We start from the raw sequence: 23223 nt of genomic DNA on the forward strand, positions 1-23223 counted from the left end.
TAGCCTTCATGGGTCAATTGATCTCCCGAGACTGAGTGGACCCAGTTCCAGTCCTAGCACCTTTCTTTCTTTCTTTCTTTCTTTCTTTCTTTCTTTTAATCTGTTTACCCTCCAGGGTTAGCTTTTCCCTCGTACTCAGCGAGGGATACTACCTCTACCGCCTCACGGGCAGTGTCCTGGAGCGCGAGACATTGGGTCATGCGATACAACTGAGGGAAAGGACCAGTACATCGCCCAGGCGTCCTCGCCTGCTATGCTAAACAGGGGCCATGTGGGGGGGGGGGATGGGAAGATTGGAAGGGATAGACAAGGAAGAGGGAAGGAAGCGGTCGTGGTCTTAAGTTAAGTACCATCCCAGCATTTGCCTGGAGGAGAAGTGGGAAACCACGGAAAACCACTTCCAGGATGGCTGAGGTGGGAATCGTACCCACCTCTACTCAGTTGACCTCCCGAGGCTGAGTGGACCCCGTTGCAGCCCTCGTACCACTTTTCAAATTTCGTGGCAGAGCCGGGAATGGGACCCGGGCCTCCGAGGATGACAGCTAATCACACTAACCACTACAGAGGCGGACGAGATTGCGTTAAGAAGGCGATAAAAATGTGTGTCTGTTGAATTTATATCTGAAGCATGAATACTTAAACTTTAAAACCGGGATCTATTTCATATAACTTAGTTAAGCTGTACTTTACTACATTATGCTCCGTTTCATGCTCTCGAACTATGTATTCTTTCTAAAATACGTCTCACAAGAGGGCTTTCAGGTAGAGGGGTCTCTCTCATACATTTTTATTTAGTAGGCTTACGCGAAGATGACTTCTCAAATGTGAATATCCCAAAGCCATTGGGCTAGATATCCAGGCATTCTCGAGAAAATCGGCTTTGACAAATTCAAGTGCTGTATATAAACTAAACGTTAACTAGTGACAAGCGAGCAGGTGGCGTAGCGGGTGACGCTAAACTCTTGTAATAAGTGCATCCCTGGTTCAAGTCCCACTTCGTGCATGGTTTCCTTTTCATTTTATTTTCGTTCTTATGTTTTTTTCTTCTTTCATTCTTTCTTTCTTTCTTGATCTCCTTATCCTCCAGAGTTGGTTTTTCCCTCGGACTCAGCGAGGGATCCCACCTCTACCGCCTCAAGGGCAGTGTCCTGGAGCGTGAGACATTGGGTCGGGGGATACAACTGGGGAGGATGACCAGTACCTCGCCCAGGTGACCTCACAGAACCGGGAATCGAACCCGGGCCTCCGGGGGTGGCAACTAATCACACTAACCACTACACCACAGAGGAGGACTTTTCTTCTTTCTACTTTGCTTTACGTCGAACCGACACAGATAGGTCTTACGGCGAAGATGGGATAGAAAAGAGCTGGGAGTGGGAAGGAAGTGAGGTGGTGGTAGTGGTGATTACACTGGGCAACAAAATTTAAATTTTTGTTTGTTAAATGGAAGTGAAAGGGTGTTTCTGGTACACTTTTTTCTGCTGATTTCAAATCTGTTTTTAGAATGTTTCTATCACGCACAGTTTTTGAGTAATTTTCAAAAAATTAAAAAATGTTAAAAATTGTTATTCCTACTAAAATTTATTATCTTAACTTTAATTGAATTTACATGCATTTTAATTTCATCATCATCATCATCATCTGTTTACCCTCCAGGTTCGGTTTCTCCCTCGGACTTAGCGAGGGATCCCACCTCTACCGCCTCAAGGGCAGTGTCCTGGAGCTTCAGACTCTTGGTCGGGGATACAACTGGGGAGTATGACCAGTACCTCGCCCAGGCGGCCTCACCTGCTATGCTGAACAGGGGCCTTGTGGAGGGATGGGAAGATTGGAAGGGATAGGCAAGGAAGAGGGAAGGAAGCGGCCGTGGCCTTAAGTTAGGTACCATCCCGGCATTCGCCTGGAGGAGAAGTGGGAAACCACGGAAAACCACTTCCAGGATGGATGAGGTGGGAATCGAACCCACCTCTACTCAGTTGACCTCCCGAGGCTGAGTGGACCCCGTTCCAGCCCTCGTACCACTTTTCAAATTTCGTGGCAGAGCCGGGAATCGAACCCGGACCTCTGGGGGTGGCAGCTAATCACGCTAACCACTACACCACAGAGGCGGCGCATTTTAATTTACATACACTTTTTTCTGCTGATTTCAAATCCGTTTTTAGAATTTTTCCATCACTCACAGTTTTTGAGTAATTTTCAAAAAATTAAAAAAAATGTTGTTGTTCCTACTAAAATTGATTATCTAAACTTAAATTTCATTTACATACCTAAATAGTATGAGAGGTAGATTTTCGGCTGAACTTAGCTTGAGGAACATCCCTTTTGAGTGCCCAGCAGTAGTCAGCCAGCATATCTGGACCCCATTTTCCCTGGTAACGGCTTTCAAATTCGATGATGTCTTGATGGAAACGTTCCCCGTGTTCGTCTGAGACAGCGCCGAGATTTTCAGGGAAAAAGTCAAGCTGCGAGTCCAAGAAGTGTATTTTAAGAGACATATTACATCCCATGTGTTTATCGTTTTGTAGAAGTTCACTAATATGTTCCCTGTAATTCTCTGACCTGTAGTTTCCTAGAAAGTTTGTGACCACCTTCTTAAATGATGACCATGCAGCTAGTTCGTATGTTTTAACTTGCTTTCAAACACCGTATCTTTCATCAGTTCTTTGATCTGAGGACCAACAAATATGCCTTCCTTTAGTTTAGCTACAGATATTTTTGGAAATTTGGTTTGGAGCAATTGAAATGCATCCGTACTATGATCAAGTGCTTTTACAAAATTCTTAATCAAACCTAGTTTTATGTGTAATGGGGGCAGTATGATTTTGTCAGATGCAACAAGAGGCTGATGAACATTTTCCTGTCCTGGAGTAAATGACTGTCGTTTTGGCCAGTTCTTTTTTATATAGTGATTATTTCTATCTCGACTATCCCACTTGCATAAAAAGCAGCAAAATTTCGTATATCCTAACTGCAAACCAAGTAAGAGAGCTACAACTTTCAAATCTGAACATATCTGCCAGGAATACTTTTCATACTGGATAGCGGATAGTACCATTTTCATGTTCTCATATGATTCCTGTAAGTTAGCTGCATGGGCTACAGGAACTGATGGAAATGTATTTCCATTGTTAAGCAGTACCGCTTTCAAACTTCTTTTTGAAGAATCAATGAATAAACGCCATTCTTCTGGATTATGCTGCTGCCCTAGTAACTCGAAGAGACCTGTAACATCATTGCAGAAAACTAGTTCTTCCTTTTTAGAAAAAAGATGCTCAAATTCCTTTTGACGTTGGCGGAAAAAGCAGACTTTGGTATCTTTCTCTATAAGGTTCCAGCCTTTTAGTCTTGAAGCGAGTAATTCTGATTTGGTTTTAGACAAATTAAGATCACGAACCAAATCATTTAGATCTGATTGTGTAAGTAAATGAGGCTCAGAAGAAGCAGCGGAACTTTCTACAAAGGTTTGGTCATCATCCATTTTATCATCACATAACTCTTCACCAACATCAACTTCTTCATCTCCATGCATCAACGATCTATCTGGTGGAGAAGGTATAGGAAGCCCTGGACCATGTAGAACCGGTCTGGCTGCTGATTTCAGAGACGGATATACAACTGTATGTTTTGACTCTGAAGATATACCAGAGATATTAGTCACACAAAAATAGCAATCGGTCAAATGATCCGTAGGTTCCCTCCACTGCATCGGAATTCCAAAAGGCATATGGCGAGTCCCCTTCATCCATCCAGTCAGTTGAGTTACACATGAAGCACAACATACACTGACTGACAGTGACAATGCAACACCAAGGAGGAGTGGTTCGAAAGGGATGAAAGTTGGGGAAAAAACAGAGACGGCACGGATGAATAATTGATGTTTATTTCAAACCGATATGCAGGTTACACAATGCGCACGGCATCGACTCAGTAGGATGTAGGACCACCGCGAGCGGCGATGCACGCAGAAACACGTCGAGGTACAGAGTCAATAAGAGTGCGGATGGTGTCCTGAGGGATGGTTCTCCATTCTCTGTCAACCATTTGCCACAGTTGGTCGTCCGTACGAGGCTGGGGCAGAGTTTGCAAACGGCGTCCAATGAGATCCCACACGTGTTCGATTGGTGAGAGATCCGGAGAGTACGCTGGCCACGGAAGCATCTGTACACCTCGTAGAGCCTGTTGGGAGATGCGAGCAGTGTGTGGGCGGGCATTATCCTACTGAAACAGAGCATTGGGCAGCCCCTGAAGGTACGGGAGTGCCACCGGCCGCAGCACATGCTGCACGTAGCGGTGGGCATTTAACGTGCCTTGAATACGCACTAGAGGTGACGTGGAATCATACGCAATAGCGCCCCAAACCATGATGCCGCGTTGTCTAGCGGTAGAGCGCTCCACAGTTACTGCCGGATTTCACCTTTTTCCACGCCGACGCCACACTCGTCTGCGGTGACTATCACTGACAGAACAGAAGCGTGACTCATCGGAGAACACGACGTTCCGCCATTCCCTCATCCAAGTCGCTCTAGCCCGGCACCATGCCAGGCGTGCACGTCTATGCTGTGGAGTCAATGGTAGTCTTCTGAGTGGACGCCGGGAGTGCAGGCCTCCTTCAACCAATCGACGGGAAATTGTTCTGGTCGATATTGGAACAGCCAGGGTGTCTTGCACATGCTGAAGAATGGCGGTTGACGTGGCGTGCGGGGCTGCCACCGCTTGGCGGCGGATGCGCCGATCCTCGCGTGCTGACGTCACTCGGGCTGCGCCTGGACCCCTCGCACGTGCCACATGTCCCTGCGCCAACCATCTTCGCCACAGGCGCTGCACCGTGGACACATCCCTATGGGTATCGGCTGCGATTTGACGAAGCGACCAACCTGCCCTTCTCAGCCCGATCACCATACCCCTCGTAAAGTCGTCTGTCTGCTGGAAATGCCTCCGTTGACGGCGGCCTGGCATTCTTAGCTATACACGTGTCCTGTGGCACACGACAACACGTTCTACAATGACTGTCGGCTGAGAAATCACGGTACGAAGTGGGCCATTCGCCAACGCCGTGTCCCATTTATCGTTCGCTACGTGCGCAGCACAGCGGCGCATTTCACATCATGAGCATACCTCAGTGACGTCAGTCTACCCTGCAATTGGCATAAAGTTCTGACCACTTCTTCTTGGTGTTGCATTTGCTCTGTCAGTCAGTGTATGTTACGGGCCAAATTCTGATTCAGATCCATCTTGCAATCAAAATACAACTCATAAGCTTCCTTAATGAAAGTAGTAACACTTCGCCTCTGCGCTTTAAGGGTTAACTCGCCACATATATTACAGAAACTATCTGGTTTATTTTTACAGTTGCGAGGCATTTTTCAAACAATAAAATAAAAAAAACTACTGTATATTGAACACAAACTATCTCCTTTCAATAGACTTTGGAAGCACAACTCTATGCAGACAGTCGCATGAAAGAAATCTCTAATTCAACTGACAACTGCAATGTTTTAAAGTTTCTAATTGTTGTGGCAACAATGAATAACATTGAATTCTGTACATTCTTAAGAGAATAAAAAGTAAAAAAATATAGTAAGAGTATGATAAACCAACAATTATAATAGTTTATTAATCTTTGTTAATGGTAGCATGCTAACCCGTAAATATGAAAACAAAGATTTGAAATCACAAAAAAACTGTGGGTGATGGGAAGTTCCTGGTTTCATATTCGTAATCAGCACACAAAAGTACATAAGAATCACCATAAATTATACATTTAACAAAATCATTGTTGACCAGTGTTATTATTTTAAGAGGAAGTACAACTAGGCAACCATCCGCTTATCAGGGAGAAATGGAAGGGGTTCGACACTTCGAAAAATAAGGATAGCGGCCAAAGAACGACAGGGGCCCCAAATGGCGTGAGAAATGAGAGAATCTCTAGGCCTGGCGAACCTAATACCGTCGGGGTCCGAAAAGAGCAAGAGTTGACCAAGAGAGGTCTGATGGGATAGATGAAAGTGAGCAGCCTGGCACAAGTAAGTGGAAGAAATGCCAGGACTCAGCTAAGAGCCCTGTGGTTAACAAACCACGCTCGCGATTGAAGAGCCACTGGGACCCCTTTCAGTCGCCTCTGACGACAGGCAAGGGTTACTGTGGGTGTTATTCTACCGCCCCCACCCACAGGGGGAGGAAAGGAGCAACCATGGCCTTAATTAAGGCACTAGCACAGCATTTGCCTCGTGTGAACTTAGGAAGTCCTGGAAAACCATCTTCAGGGCTGCCGACAGTGGGATTCGAATCCCATTCTTATGTTTCACTCTAGAATTCTACGATTATTCTAGTGTCAGATAGGAAGTAGAATATATTTGTAATTTCCATATCAAAAGCAAAATTAAACGTTTCATGTCCTACCCAAAGTTTGTCATTCTTGTACCTAACTTTTGAACCGTTACAAATATTATCAAATAGAATATAGACAGAAGTCCGCCTCTGTGGTGTAGTGGTTAGTGTGATTGGCTGCCACCCCCGGAGGTCCGGGTTCGATTCCCGGCTCTGCCACGAAAATTTGAAAAGTGGTACGAGGGCTGGAACGGGGTTCACTCAGCCTCGATAGGTCAACTGTGTAGAGGTGGGTTTGATTCCCACCTCAGCCATCCTGGAAGTGGTTTTCCGTGGTTTCCCACTTTTCCTCCAGGCAAATGCCGGGATGGTACCTAACTTAAGGCCACGCCCGCTTTCTTCCTTATCCCTTCCAATCTTCCCATCCCCCCGCAAGGCCCCTGTTCAGCATAGCAGGTGAGGCCACCTGGGGGAGGTACTGGTCATTCTCCCTAGTCATATCCCCCGACCCAGAGTCTGAAGCTCCAGGACACTGCCCTTGAGGCGGTAGAGATGGGATCCCTCGCTGAGTCCGACGGAAAAACCAACCCTGGAAGGTAAGCAGATTAAGAAAGAAAGAAAATATAGACAGAATGCGACATAAAAAAGGAAAGAAACCCATAAACGCAGCTGGGCGTGAGCCGGCGGTCCTGTGATGCCTAGACTCCGGCCATTTCCGTTAACGTTTAGCTGATACGTATAAGGGACTTGAAATTTATAAAGGCCGATTCTCGAGAATGCCCAGTGGCTTTGGGACATTCATATTCAAGGGGACACCTTCACGTACTACAGTATAGAGTAAGCCTGGAAAAGAATTCGTGACCCGTCTACCTGAAGGCCCACTTGTCAGTAAATTTGCTCACATGAGCACGTAAGTCGGTAGTAGGTGGTCTCTGCCTCCTACATAATTAGGCATCATTAATAGTACAAGTAATTATACGCAGAGGCGTAGCCAAGGCAGGCGAAGGGGTGTTACTGACGATTTAACCCCCCCCCCCGCGAAAAACAGACATTTTTAGAAAAGCAAATAAACGGAAAGTGAGAATAAACAAGGCTCTTTTGAACATTCAGAGACATAGTTGTAAAACCGACAGATCTCTTGGATCTATAGCACTTTCTAAGAAGCGTCGAAAGTTGTATTTTCGATTTTAATCTGAACATACTATTCGCTGTAAAATTGTTGATCTTGATCATATGGTTCTTGTTCTGTATTTTAATGTAAGATTTTGTAGTGTACTGCAAGCTGAATATCAGTATAATTCACTTATATCAGATTCCATATAATCACACCCATGTTGGGCGCATCACCTTCATTACGTTCTATCATTATTTTGTAATTATAATCCCCCCCCCCCCACCCCATCATTCGATCTTGGCTACGCTACTGATTATATGAATAACTAAACAAGTGTTAGTGAGCACATGGAAGCCGCTTATCGGTGTATTGAAACTCCTATTCCTTATTTCTTTCATTCTTCCTTCGCGAAAAGAAAAAGTTATATTCAGACGCTAGGCAGTAGTGATGGGACATTCGATTCATTTTACTGAATCGATTCATTTGATTCCGTTCACGTTACTGAATCGATACAGTGATCCGATTCACGGCTCATTGGTCATCGCTCCTACTGCATCTGTGTAGTATGTGCTGGTAAGACAGCAGCAACAGGATTCAGTGCTCGCAGCTGCCATCTGGTCTTCATACTATGAACTCCTTTCTTAGAAAAAATGCTAGTTACTCTAATACATCGAAGGTTTCCGGCGACGCAGGTTGGGAAAGGTTAGGATTAGGAAGGTAGCAGCCATGGTCTGAATTAAGGTACAGTCCCAGCATTTCCTGGTGTGAAAATGGGGAAACTACGGAAAAACCATCTTACGGCTGCCGACGGTGGGATTCGAACCCACCATCCCCCAAATGCAAGCGCATAGCCACGCGATATTAACCGCACGACAACTCGCTCAGTCATTTAAAAAAAAAGTATTTTTCTATCAGCTGAGCATTTTTTAATCGTCATATTTTGTATAGGCTACCCGAGATGTACAGTAGCCCGCTGGTTTTCTGATTCAACATACTGTTGGTTAAGTTATTGCGTCTGTCCATATATGATTGAAGTCTTGTGCAACGATGTGACATATCAACTGAGTGAATACTGAGCCGTTCTTCCCAAAATAAACAGGTACTTTTGAGTGGTCATGAGCATGACTCATAGTCATAGGGCAGGCTAGAGTCGAGTTTAATTGTCAAATGTCAGCTAAGTTATAATACTAAGATTCATTAAACTAATAAATAGTATAACCTAATAGCCTACCTACTTACTAGCTACTTCAGAATTATGTTGTGACTACCTTTTTAACACTGCAAATAAATCCATCTATTATTTAAACCTCCCTGTAAGAAGAGGACAGTGAATGCAAATGGGTATTATTTTCAAAGAGCTGAGCTCGAGAGTCCATTATAGCGTACGATTCTTTCAGTGTAGCATGGCTCACTGTATGTCTCGCTGCAGTGAGCCGATAAAGGAGCCGTGTGTATCTTGTGTCTCACTCAGCCGTGCTCGTTCACGATTCTTTCGGTGTGCCATGGCTCACTGTATGTCTCGCTGCAGCGCAAGCTCGGCTCTCCGCGTGTCCAGTGAGCCGAAAGGAGCCGTGTGTATGATGTGTCTCACTGAGCCGCGCTCGTTCACGATTCTTTCGATGTGCCATGATTCACTGTCTCGCTGCAGCGGAAGCTCGGCTCCCCGTCAACGTCTAGTGAGTGCTCCACTCAGCACTGTCCGCTGGGAGTAAGCTGAATCGTGTGCCGTGAGCTCGCCGTTCCTGTGAATCGATTCACTCGGACACTTGAATGAATCGATACACTGCTTCGAATTATGCATTCAGTAGCCAACACTACTAGGCAGGTATTCTGCCCCTCTGTAGTTTTGCTGAAAAATTAATTCGAAATGTGCATAAAACAACAGAAACGAAAGCTTCACTCAGCAGAGTAACTTACATGTTTACAGTGAACCTGTTGTGACATAAAATGGTGATGGTGCAAGCTTCCGGCTGCACCAACACCATTGCTACAAGATAGAAGTCTGCCTGATCAGTTATCTGTTACAGAGTAGGGACGGGCTTAGCAGTTATTTTTGATTAACGGTTACAACTGGAGCAATTACACAAATATACTCGTTAACGTTAACGGTTAAAAATAACCTCTAGTGCCGAAATGAGTGGCTAAGACGGTTGAGGCGCTAGCCTTCTGACCCCAACTTAGCAGGTTCGATCCTGGCTCAGTCTGGTGGTATTTGAATACGTCAGCCTCGTGTCGGTAGATTTACTAGCACGTAAAAGAACTCCTGCGGGACTTAATTCCGACACCTCGTCTTCTCCGAAAACCGTAAAAGTAGTTAGTGGGGCGTAACGTCAATAAAAGTATTATTATTATTATTATTATTATTATTATTATTATTATTATTATTATTATTATTACCTCCAGTACAAGAGGGGTACCTAATATTCGCTGCACAAAGGAAATATGGTGCCAGTCTCGGGGTAGCGTGCCGGCCTGGTCAGCGATTTTCAGCTGCATCTGAGGGCTGCTTCGAGAGGTCTCCGTGTTTATACACTTGAGAAGCTATCTGACGGTGATGACGGCCTCGGTCAAGTAAGCCGAGAATAATGACCCGGAGGATTCGTCACGCTGACCACGCGTCACCTCATAATCTGCAGACATGCGGGGTGAGGAGCGGTCGCTTAGTAGGCCAAATGCCCTTCGAAGCAGGAAGCATCAGGGAAGTATAGTATGTGTACCAACCAAGTGTAAGTCATAATCCCCTTTGATACAAAGCCACTGAAAACCTGAATAGCTCGTGATAGACGCGGCGGCTACCATGCTGTTCTTACTGTCAAGCAAGATTCGCACTGAAGGTTGCCTTTTAATTTCCACTATTGGTTATTAAACCCTTAGTTTACTTTGTCATCTTTTTCGTAACTTACAAATTCTTCTTTCACCAGAATGAATGCCCTCCCCCCCTCCTACCATTCCTTTCCTATCTCTACGATACACACTCCAGTTCCATGAGAATATTTCTGCATCCATTATATCATTTCTCAGCCATGATTCAACTCCTATTACAATATCTGTCCGCCTCTGTGGTGTAGTGGTTAGCGTGATTAGCTGCCACCCCCGGAAGCCCGGGTTCGATTCCCGGCTCTGCCACGAAATTTGAAAAGTGGTACGAGGGCTGGAATGGGGTCGACTCAGCCTCGGGAGGTCAACTGAGTAGAGGTGGGTTCGATTCCCACCTCAGCCATCCTGGAAGTGGTTTTCCGTGGTTTCCCACTTCTCCTCCAGGCGAATGCCGGGATGGTACCTAACTTAAGGCCACGGCGGCTTCCTTCCCTCTTCTTTGCCTATCCCTTACAATCTTCCCATCCCTCCACAAGGCCCCTGTTCAGCATAGCAGGTGAGGCCGCCTGGACGAGGTACTGGTCATACTCCCCAGTTGTATCCCCAGCCCCAATGTCTCACGCTCCAGGACACTGCCCTTGAGGTGGTAGAGGTGGGATCCCTCGCTAAGTCCGAGGGAAAAACCGACCCTGGAGGGTAAACAGATGATGATGATGATGATGATGATTACAATATCTGGTAAGTATATATCAATTCTCGATCGGAAGGACGTGGGTTCGAATCCCCGTAAGTCGTAAAATTTAAGAAACGAGATTTCCACTTCCGGAGATGCATATGGCCCTGAGGTTCACTCAGCCTACACCAAAAATGAGTACCAGGTTAATTCCTGGGGGCAAAGGCGGCCGGGCGTAGAGCTAACCACTCTACCCCATCAAGTGCCAAGGTTACGGATAGTGGAAGCTTTTACCTTCCGCCCCTTCAAGGGCCTTCATGGCCTGTACGGAGATGACTTTCCTTTTTTATATTGATCAATTAAATTACTTAATTCGATTCCATTCTTTACTTCTACAATTGAGCACTGATATTTTTATGTCATCCCTAATTGGATTCCATTTCCCTGTACCCTTATGACCGCTACCTAGGTCACCCCGTTTCCCTGAATGTACCTCTCTATAACCCTTCTAAACAAATTTCGTAACTTGTATGTACCACTGCGGTTTAAGTGAAGGCCATCTGAGCGCGATCCCTATCTCCTACCCACCCATTAGGATCTAGAAATCTCACTCCCAGTTTCCCACATACCCACTCCATAGTCTCATTTAAATCCCCAATCACCTTCCAGTCAGTATCCCTCCTACACAGTATTCCACTGATAACAATCTCCGCTTCCTTAAACTTCACCTGTGCTGGATTGACCAGATCCCACATATCCCCAACTACGTTGGTACTTATACCTGCTTGTCTTACGTTGTTAGTACCAACGTGAAACACTACCACCCTCTCCTTTCCCTCTTCCTTCTCTTCTACTTTCCTCAACATCTGCCTCAACTTAATTCCTGGATAACACTCTACCCTGGTTCCCTTTCCCCACACACTTTCCCCACATGTCTAACCATGGAATCCCCCCATGACCAGAGCCTCAGCCCTACCCACTCCATTTGATCCCCTCCCCTCCTGGTCAGCCCTAACTTAGTTTTGCAAAATGATTTCTTAGCGAGCACCTAGGCAGGGATGGCAAACCTTTTTCCGTCTAACATGCCAATAAAGGTCGTGCTTAATACTTTTTAGTGTCTGGTGTGCCATCGGTAATTTTCCTTTAAAATCATGAAACCTCCACATATCACTTCGTTTAGGCATTAGATTGCATTACGTATAAATCTATTCGACTGAATGTTTCACGGTTTTCTTTTGCAAACACTGAAAATTACATTTTTAAAACCAGGTAAATTTAAGGAATAAGTTATATTTTTGTTTTAACCTAATAAAATTTGCAAAAAAGTATGGCCAAATAATTAATTGTGACTTAGGGCCTACTTATTTATTAAAGCGTTACGTAGAAATATGCTGTTTGAAGATTTTTGGCCTATTTATTACATGTTAGAAACATTAAAATATGTTAGTATGTCATCTTTCATTCCAGAAACACTCTCCATTAACATTTCATTTTATCTGTCAGTCATTTATCATTGCCCCAGAGGAGTGCGACAGGCTTCGGTAGTCGGCATATTTCCTACCCTCGCCGCTAGATGGGGGTTTCATTCATTCCATTCCTGACCCGGTCGAATGACTGAAAACAGATTGTCGATTTTCAGTATGTTGAGCAGCGTGCCGCAGAAGTTGTGGTCGCGTGTTACCTAGAGTTGGGCCCACAAGAGTTGAAGTCTGCCATTTAGCGCCACCGGCGAGAAAAAGTTGACTAACGCTGCTCGAAAATGGTCTGTTGCTATGGCAACGACAACAGAGATGCCACATTTAAGGATCCTATCGCCACGTGGGTTGGCTTGCTCTCAGTCGCTTTTGTAATATCATTCGGAGTAGTACTGTGTTAGCTGCGTTAGTTGTTGCTGGTTCATGTCATAATTTAAGTGTGTTTCCTAAATATCATTTTCGTTGTTAGTTTTTTTTTTTTGTAGGTTAATCAGTTGTACAGTTCTATTCTCTATTTTACATGTGCATTTCTTGAGGTTATTGTCAGTTTAGTGAATATGAAATTTCATATTATTTGTCGGCAATGACGTGTTCTGTCTTAAATGCCGGAATTAATTGCACGAGCTTAGGAACGGGTCCAAGTTAATTGAATAGCATTAGGCCAACATAGTTAATTAAATATTCAGCCTGTATGAAAGAGTGATATGCCGCAGATCTAGGTAATTATGACAACGCGGCGTACTTCGTAGTTTACTGCTTTCGCCGCTCAAATGTCAGACTTCAACTCTCGTTGGCCCAACTATAGTGGCATCCCTGACCTAGCGCCTATGTTCTTGGACACTCCCGGAACTACGCTAAATAAATAAATAAATAAATAAATAAATAAATAAATAAATAAATAAATAAATAAATAAATAAATAAATAAATAAATAAATAAATAAATAAATAAATAAATAAATAAATAAATAACCTATGGTCCAAGGGTAACAACATCCTCGAAAGATTTTAATTTCCTAACTTTTAAGGGGTTTCGGAGATACAGTGATCAGTCATTGAATTAATGATGTATATATAATCCATCAACTGAGCAGATTCTCTACGTTCGTTTTGTTTTGGTAATACAACGGCGCCTTATTTTCTCCCTGTAATATTCAGATTATTGTGAAGAGGTGGTTGTTTAATCGGGAATTGTATGAAGCGATATACCAGAACGCTTCAGAGTAAACGCACCCTGTGCTGTCAGGCGCAATCTGCTTGCACTCTCAAATATTTCTGCTGTGTCGTCTAAAGTTCCGGGTAAACCTTCGGCCAGCAATAATAGAACATGAAGAGTGCTATTCTCTTAAATTATTTTCACACGTTCTTTTCATGTTAGGAAACTACGAACTAACTGTTTTGACGCAGCACATGTATATAATCGTCACACATTCGAACCGTTGTGCAACGAAATCAAATGTTCACACTGGAGTTTAAAACTCCCGAAATGAAAATCTCATTCGAATCATTCAGGTACTATTTCCTTAGGAATATGGCACATGAGAGAAAATATGACATTTGCTAGTCCTCAGTAAAATACGCATGGATGAGTTTTTAAAACGATGAATTTGCGGTCCATGGCCTGGTTTGTAATTTTCAAAAACCCCATGGCACTACAGCCCTCGAAGGGCCTTGGCCTACGAAGCGACCGCTGCTCAGACTGAAGGCCTGCAGATTACGAGGTGTCGTGTGGTCAGTACGACGAATCCTCTCGGCCGTTATTCTTGGCCTTCTAGACCGGGGTTGCTATCTCGCCGTCAGATAGCTCCTCAATTCTAATAATGTAGGCTGAGCGGACCTCGAACCAGCATCAGGTCAAGGTAAAAATCCCTGACCTGGCATTTGTATAACAAAATGGTCCATCGAACATGTGGCTATGCGGTTTGAGTAATGTAGCTGTCAGCCTGCATTCAGGAGATAGTAGATTCGAACTTAACTGTCGACAATCCTGAAGATAGTTCTCCGAGGTTTCTCATTTTCACTAGAGATAAATGCTAGAGCTGGACCTTAATTAAGACCACGGTCACTTTCTCCTCAGTCCTGACTCTTTTCTGCTATATTCCATCGTCACCATAACATCGTTCTTTGTCGGTGTAAATTATAACACATAGTAAAAATAAAAATTTTAAAAATGCAAAATTTGTAGTGGGATTTTTCTTGTCGGATATCGTTTAGAAAGATTTCTCTGAACTCAGGATGTTGGTACTCTTAACGGTTGCCCGTAGGTACAAAGTTATGCGCTGGTCGAAAATATGAAAATTAATTTGCTTCATGTGGTCTTCTCTATGTAAATTCCGACCTATGATGTGTGTGCCATTGTATTATACACCCAACATAATGATACCATTGCCGTAATCTTACGATAATTAGAGGATAAGTTACATGGTAGGCCGCCTCTGTGGTGTAGTGGTGTAATGGTCAACTGAGTAGAGGTGGGTTCGATTCCCACCTCATCCATCCTTGAAGTGGTTTTCCGTGGTTTCCCACTTCTCCTCCATGTAAACGCCAGGATGGTACCTAACATAAGGCCACGACCGCTTCCTTCCCTCTTCCTTGTCTATCCCTTCCAATCTTCCATTCCACCGCAAGGCCCCTGTTCAGCATAGCAGGTGAGGCCGCCTGGGCGAGGTACTGGTCACCCTCCCCAGTTGTATCCCCCGACCCAGTGTCTGAAGCTCCAAGACACTGCCCTTGAGGCAGTAGAGATGGGATCCCTCTCCGAGTCCGAGGGAAAAACCGACCCTGGAGGGTAAACAGATTAAGAAGCAGAAGAAGTTGCATGGTGAAGTAATTTTAAAATATTTCCATGTTTAGTATCGAATAGGATTTGCGTCACACGATGTTGTCATGAAAACTCAGAGGGACAGTCCCTCACCTGTCCAATTCATTAGTGATAAATACGTTGTCACGGTGTACTTTTCACTGTATTCTTACCGTCGTGAGGTCGATATCGGGATCCCTGGCTGTTGGGTCCAGACTTCCTCCCAGCAAGTAGGCGACGAGAACGCTTGTTACGGCGACTGCAGTTAACGACACTGTACACCAACTTAGATTTCTCATCTTCACTCGCTTCCGAACAATCTGGTGAACTGAACTCTGGTTTAAGAAAATGTGTTATCATTCTGACCTTCAGTCCAACGAATCGCAAGCTGCATATTTATCTTCGTAGGCATAAGGTCATGAACTATCACCAATTGTAAATGAACTTCTCTTCATTTTTTTTTCAATGTTTACCGCCCTTACCTGATTAGCCTTTGCTGGCGAGATCTATACTTTCTTCTTCCTCTTCTTCTTCTTAACCTGCTTACACTCCAGGGTCAGTTTTTCCCTCGGACTCAGCGAGGGATCCCATCTTTACCGCCTCAAGGGCAATGTCCTGGAGCTTCAGACTCTGTGTCGGGGATACAACTGGGGAGGATGACCAGTAACTCGCCCAGGCGGCCTCATCTGTTATGCTGAACAGGAGGCTTGTGGGGGGATCGCAAGATTGGAAGGGAGAGACAAGGAAGAGGGAAGGCCGTGTCCGTGGCCTTAAGTTATGTATTAACCCGGCATTTGCCTGGTGGAGAAATGGGAACCATGGAAAAACACTTCCAGGATGGCTGAGGAGGGAATCGAACCCACCTCTACTCAGTTGACCTCCCGAGGCTGAGTGGACCCCGTTCCAGCCCTCGTACCACTTTTCAAACTTCGTGGCAGAGCCGGGAATCGAACCCGGGCCTCCGGTGGTGGCAGCTAATCACACTAACTACTACACCACAGAGGCGGACGAGATCTATACTTTACAGTGCGCTATGTCTTCTGGTATAGGCTGTTTCTTTCATTTGGTTTTGAAGAGATGAAATTGACTGACGTATGAGTGATGCTAGTGACGTCAATCCTCATGCAGCTAGTCCCTGTTTTGAATGGTGTGAAAATATCGGTGATAAGGTGGGTTGGTGCATGTATTTCAGTGGGCTTGGCAAACTGGAATGTAATAACTTACAGTAGAACCTCATTAATCCGGGCCCCATTAGTCCGGACTTCGCTTAATCTGGACAGCAGATTAAAATAACACACCGTGCGAGTTGGCCGTGCGGTCAGGGGCACGCGGCTGTGAGCTTGCATCCGGGAGATAGTGGGTTCGAATCCCACTGTCGGCAGCCCTGAATATGGTTTCTCCGTGGTTTCCCATTTTCACACCAGGCACGGCCACTTCCTTCCAACTCCTATGCCTTTCCTATCCCGTCGTCGCCATAAGACCTATCTGTGTCGGTGTGACGTAAAGCCACTAGCAAAAAAAGCAACAACACATAAATGCAATTACAGTATAAAGATGAGTTACGAGCGCAGAAAAATCTGAAACGGATGAATATGACGAGGATGAAGCAGGTGATATTGTTCAACCTAAGCCAAAATTTAGTGAAATTAAAGACCATCTAAACATTGTCATTAAATACATTGAAGATAACAGCAATGAAAACATATCTGCATATCACGAACATTTGAGGCATCTGCTTGAATTTTATTTAGAAAATGAATGTCAAAGGAAGACAACAAAAGATCAGCAGTTTCTTCAAACTAGTAAGCGTATGATTGCCATGTTATAATCTGTACTGCACTGGTTATTCTATATTTTTTAAGGCCTAATACTGTATTGCATTATAATTATCTTGTACACTAAACAACTTTTGTATATCTTAAATACTCTACTGTACACGTTCTTTTACTGAACAGAGTGTTTAAATATGTACCTTGGCTCATTTCATAAGTTATTTCTTTAAATCCGGACTTTAATTAATTCGGACAACCTACAGCCCCAATTAGTCAAGATTAATGAGGTTCTACTGTTGCAACTTCTGGCTCGGTGAGGAAAAATATTGGAAACTGTCTCACCCTTCATTTCCCTTGAACGTCTCCTCAGTGACTCCTAGACATCTATGACAGCTGATAACCGAACTGTTGAGGATCCAGACAGCCTTCGGGCTGAGTAATCTGCACACATACACTTGTCTGAACTCAAATGACATCTCTATAAATAAAATTTACGTTTTTTCTCTACGGTAGGAAAATGATAATTTTGTTTGACTGAAATACCTCATTGGTTTTTTGAGAGACTAAACAACTGTGTTTAATTAGATGCTGAACTAATCTTGATTATGATATTCAAAGAAGAAAGGGGCCAGAAAAGGATTGAAGTGGTTTCTTGTTGATATTTTGAGAACGGAAATGGCCTGCTTTTTGGCTGAATGGTCAGGATATAGGCCGTATGATGAAAGGGCCCTGATTTCGATTCCAGGCGATGTTGGGTGTTTTAACCACGTATGCTAATTTCTCTGACTTGGGACCTGGGTGTTTATGTTCGTTTTAATACACGTCTCAGTACACCACGCTAACAACCACCACAGGAATACGCAATAGTGAATATATCACTCACACAAGGTTGGCGTCATGAAGGAAATAGGGCGGTAAAATGTGGCCTTTATACACCAAGTGCTGACTCCATAAACGGTGAAAATGTCCTGGAAGAATAAATGTATAGAACGGTTAGCTTTATTTACAAACGTTTGAAACAAAACTAGTCCGCCTCTGTGGTGAAGTGGTTAGCGTGATTTGCTGCCACCCCCGGAGGCCCGGGTTCGATTCCCGGCCCTGCCACGAAATTTGAAAAGTGGTACGAGGGCTGGAACGGGGTACACTCAGCCTCGGGAGGTCAACTGAGTAGAGGTGGGTTCGATTCCCACCTCAGCCATCCTGAAAGTGGTTTTCCGTGGTTTCCAACTTCTCCTCCAGGCGAATGCCGGGAAGCCCACGGCCGTTTCCTTCCCTCTTCCTTGCCTATCCCTTCCAATCTTCTCATCCCTCTACAAGGCCCCTGTCCAGCATAGCAGGTGAGGCCGCCTGGGCGAGGTACTGGTCATACTCCCCAGTTGTGTCCCCGACCCAGAGTCTGAAGCTCCAGCACACTGCCCTTGAGGCGGTAGAGGTGGGATCCCTCGCTAAGTCCGAGGGAAAAACCGACCCTGGAGGGTAAACAGATTATGATGATGATGAAACAAAACTTACTTTAAATTTAATTTTAAAATGTTTTATATATCGATAGCTATGTTTGATGGAGCCAATCCTGACTGATATAATTTTGAATAACTTAGGAAATGGTACCACTGTCTGTTTTAAACCTGCGATCTTGGTTACGGGCGTCGACAATTTATCACGAATCCTCTGAGGGAGACCCTGAAATTATTCAAAACAACAACAACAACAATAATAATAACAATAGTAATAAATAATATCATATGTCCTCAGCTATCGTGGGCAAGCTTTTTAATTTGACGCCATATGGCTGCTTGCTCGCCAATTTCGACTTTTCGTTTCACTCTACGCGAGGAACAAATCTCGGTAAGTTCCTGAGGGGCCCAAAAGCTCGTTTTATGGCCCTAGAACCAACCATTCTCGAGATATTGGCACCACATCGCCAACGCTCTTCCTCCTAAATGCTGGACAGACTCACGAACGAGAAAGATTAAACCGAATCTCTCTTGGGCGTCTACAGAGTCTCTCTTATAAACTCAGACCGTCCAGTGGTGTCTATACTCTCCGCGACGTAAGCAGCAGTACGGGAGGCGCACGCATAGGAGCGTCCACATGTTTGACCTAGCATCAGTAGCCAGTCTGAATCTTTTAGCTGTTAACATGGTGAGACAGTTATCATTGCAACACCGTGTTTCCGTTCGTAAAATTTATTTTAAGTACAAGTCGGCTCGACAGGTGCGCGATGTATTTGTTCAGCAATTTCCTAGTGAAGTGCCACCTTCACGAGCACAGATTCACGTAATTGTAAATAGATTTGAAACTACTCGCTCAGTGCTCAATAAAAAACATGCGCGCACACGAACAGTTTTAACAGAGGAAAAGCTAGATGACATTGATGCGAATATTGAACGGTCACCGAAAAAAATCAGTCACAAAATTAGCATAAGTAGGGGTTTCGGTTTCTTCTGCACGCAGAGATACAAAGCTCTTACCCATCAAGCTGTACAGGTTTACACAGGCCCATTGTTTAAAACTTGCTGATCCAGCCACAAGAGTGAGATATTTTGAGTGGTATCTTGTATCATTGAATGATCGTTTATTAGACCCACAGCTTGTGTTCTTTCGGATGACGCCTGGTTTTATCTTAATGGTCATGTGAACAGTCATAACTCTCGCTACTGGTGTGCAGAAAATCCTAATGGTTTTCATGAAGTCCCTCATTATGAAGGATGCCACTTCCAGCATCGTTTATAATGTAAGATTTCAAATAAGATTGTATACACGTTTAAAGCAGGGCGGCCGCGCGCGACGTAAGTGGGCTGAGGCAGCTGCCGTAGCGCAGAGTACAAACACCGTGCGTTCGGTCTGGATTTATAAGAAAGACCTTGTATTGCTGTTTTAATGAATTTTATTGAGTAAAACAAGCCGACATCGTACGACATGGCGTGGCGAAATGACTTTTATCTGCCCTTCAAAAATCCAGCTACCTCTGCCGGTTTTGAAACCGCTATGTTGAGAACCGGAGGCCGACGATCTACCACTGATCCGCAAAGGTAGCAATGACATTACACTGACTCCGCCAACAACGGGGTGGGTGCAGCAGCTAGTTAATAATAATAATAATAATAATAATAATAATAATAATAATGATAATAATAATAATAATAATAATAATTTCCTGTGGGTATTGCTAGCCTGGGTCGATGGCATGTGCCATGTATGTGAAACTGTGTATTCTTGTGCTGAACGATAGTGTTGTGTATGTGGTTTAGGAGTTGCAGGGGTGTTGATAAAAGTACAAAAGAGGCAAGGGAATTAACCAATTAAGAATCAAATTTAAAAGTGTGGCCTTCAACTGCAATGCAAGCTCGTTCTCCCGACCTCACCCCTCTTGTCTTTTTTGTGAGGGATCATTTAAGAGCCTATTGAATGGGACTACATTTGAATTGGAGGTTGAAACGTCATTTGGATGCATGTAGCCGGTTATTCTTTACAGCGCCTGACTGCAGTCTTTGAATGTGTACGACATAATAATGGTATTGGTTTCAGGTCCCACTAACTACTTTAATGCGATTTATGTACCTTCCGTGGTGTCGCAATTTAGTTTCGCAGAGGTTATTTTATGTGCCAGTAAATCTACCGACACGAGACTGACGTGTTTGAGCATCTTCAAATACCACAGGACTGAGCCAGGATCGAACCAGTCAAGTCGGGGTCAGAAGGCCAACGCCTCAACTGTCTGAGCCACTTAGCCCGGTATTATTTATTATTTAGCGTATGGTGAATACAATATTATATACAATATGTTCAACTACCATCTCAAGTTCATAACTGAAGTTCCATATCAAAAGTTGAGAGCCAGAAAAGAGCTTCGCTTGAGACACAGTCCTCTATAGAGCCTCTATAAGCACGCAAAGGACACTCAAATGCAATGTGATCCACTGTCCGCTCATCTTCTCAGCCTGGTGAATGTGTACGACAGACAATGACACGTCATCACAGAGCTTGTATTGCATCAAGAGGCTGTATTTCGGAAGTTTTTTTAAGGATTGCAATTGAACTGATAAGTCATTGTTTCATTCTCACTCACAACAAAAAATAGTTCAATGATCAATTTCTGACCTAAAATTATTTGAGAAAAATTTGTTTTGTTCTCTTCTGTCATCCTAAAGTGTGAGTACTCAATTTTGTTACTCCCCAGTCTAAGAGTTAAACAAAACTAAGGTATCTTGTAGTACTGCCTTAGTTACCATGGCGATGCCTCCATGGAGATGAATTATTTAGTACGTAGAGTTGTGGTGGTGGTGATTACTGTCTTAAGAGGAAGTACAAATAGGCAACCATCTATGTATATACTAGCTGATGTACCCGTGCTTCGCTACGGAATTCTACATTGTAAACAAAATTCTAGGTTAGGTAGTGTACATGTTGTGAGGTTGTGAGTAACATTGTATTAAATTTTATAGCTCTTAAAGTTACTCTAGAAACGCGACGGGGAAGTCACCAAACGTCTTTTCATATATGCAGACTGGGTTAGGGGATTTTCATAGTAATGGTAGGCCTGCTTCACTACCATCAGTCACAATCAGGTTGGGGAGTTTTCATTATAATGGCAGACACTCACTCTCCACCTGCCTTTGTTCATCCTCAGAAAGAATATCTTAGCGGTTTAAAAAAACCAAACCAAACTCCATGGCACTACAGCCCTTGAAGGGCCTTGGCCTACCAAGTGACCGCTGCTCAGCCCGAAGGCTTGCATATTACGAGGTGTCATGTGGTCAGCACGACGAATCCCCTCGGTCGTTATTCTTGGCTTTCTAGACCGGGATCTTAGTGATTTACACAACTGAAATCAACATAGGTCATTACAATGACGTCAGTAGGAACGGTGCGATTAAAAGCAATGCTTTCATATGAAATCAAATGAAAACCACACATTTTCTCAGTTTTAAGGAACAGTACTACGCTGCCGATCTAACAGTCCAAAGTTTCAGAGCTGGAATGACCAGGCCGCAGACAGCCGTGATCCGTGATCACTCTTCGTTTTTTCCGGGGGGAATTGTGGAGAGTCCCAGGGCAAAAACTATGCCCTTTTACTAATCTGTTTCCTAGGAGTACCCGATGAGTCGAAAAATTTCAATTCAGTACACTGGAGGGAGGGGGGCTATCTGACGTGGAGATAAATTTTTCCTCCAAGCCAGAGGAGAAAGCCCCTTTTCCCAGCTAATTTGGAATGAAATTAATGTAGAATTTAATAAAAATGGAAAAAGGTTTTTCTGAATAAATGGCTCTTTTCAGGGTTGAATTTTGAGTTATTTAGTGAGTTGTGGTGCTATAATTTGGAATAGGTCGAAACTGTAATTCTAGACCAGGTCATACTACTACTAAGTGAGCCTCTACCTTTACGTGTGCACACTCCTCATTCCAGTCTGCGCGTCAGGGTAGGGATCGAATAGCTGGAATACCGGTACTATGATGAACCAGTGTGTTATGTATGAACCAGAGGAATGCCATGCTAAAGAAGAAAGTTATCTAACACCCCACCTTTTTCCCGCCAATATTCAGTCAGGCTGTTATATGCGCTACGTAGCAGTAATCCCATCTACCGGAGTTGAGTGGCAGCACATCACAACAAACAAAGGTCAATATAATGTTATTGTTGATCAATGTTATGCGCTTTCGATATTGTAGGCCTTCACATTTAGTTTTCTTCCGACTCTGAAACCCCACTATTATCATAGTCGGTACGATAAAACTGAATAACACATAAATAATCGGAAATTGCACTCTCTATAACTTTTGTTATGTAGTATTTTTCGATAGGACCAATAACATAGGTATTTAAACATTACATTTTAGGCGCCTTCCCCTAAACTACCATTTCATCCCGGCTGAATAAAATTGTTTATAGCTTAGACTCTATTTTCTTATTCCCCGGCTCTATATACCGATTTCTTCAAATTCTGTTTACCTATTTTCTCGTGCCTCGGCGTTGATATGGACTAAGCAACAAAAATACAAATTCATGAATATCTGCGTTATCATAGCCACCACGGAAAAAATGTATAAGAGAATGATCGGAATTTTAATTTTATATAACTTTAGTTATGTAGTATTTATCGATAGGACCACCAATAATAGAAATATTTGAGAATTAAATTTTAGGCCTTCCCCTAAACTACCATATCACTCAGCGTGAATAAAATGATTTATAGCCTAGATTGTAGTGGTTCATCCCCCGACTTCACATACCGATTTTCATTAAATT

At 43.7% G+C, this 23223-nt stretch overlaps 1 protein-coding gene across 3 annotated transcripts in view; it reads right to left on the reverse strand.

Annotated features, from left to right (window-relative positions):
- Nucleotides 1-15522, reverse strand: part of LOC136866125 (gastric triacylglycerol lipase) — a 116207-nt gene extending 100685 nt beyond the window's left edge. For all 3 annotated transcript variants that reach the window (XM_068226618.1, XM_068226616.1, XM_068226617.1), the window contains exon 1: nt 15378-15522. In XM_068226618.1, the coding sequence (XP_068082719.1) occupies nt 15378-15503 (126 nt within the window). In that variant the 5' untranslated portion in view covers nt 15504-15522. The remainder of the gene's footprint in view (nt 1-15377) is intronic.
- Nucleotides 15523-23223: the final 7701 nt, after the last annotated feature.

This window comes from Anabrus simplex, chromosome 3 (genome assembly GCF_040414725.1).
Source record: "Anabrus simplex isolate iqAnaSimp1 chromosome 3, ASM4041472v1, whole genome shotgun sequence".
In the NCBI taxonomy this organism is placed as follows: domain Eukaryota; kingdom Metazoa; phylum Arthropoda; class Insecta; order Orthoptera; family Tettigoniidae; genus Anabrus; species Anabrus simplex.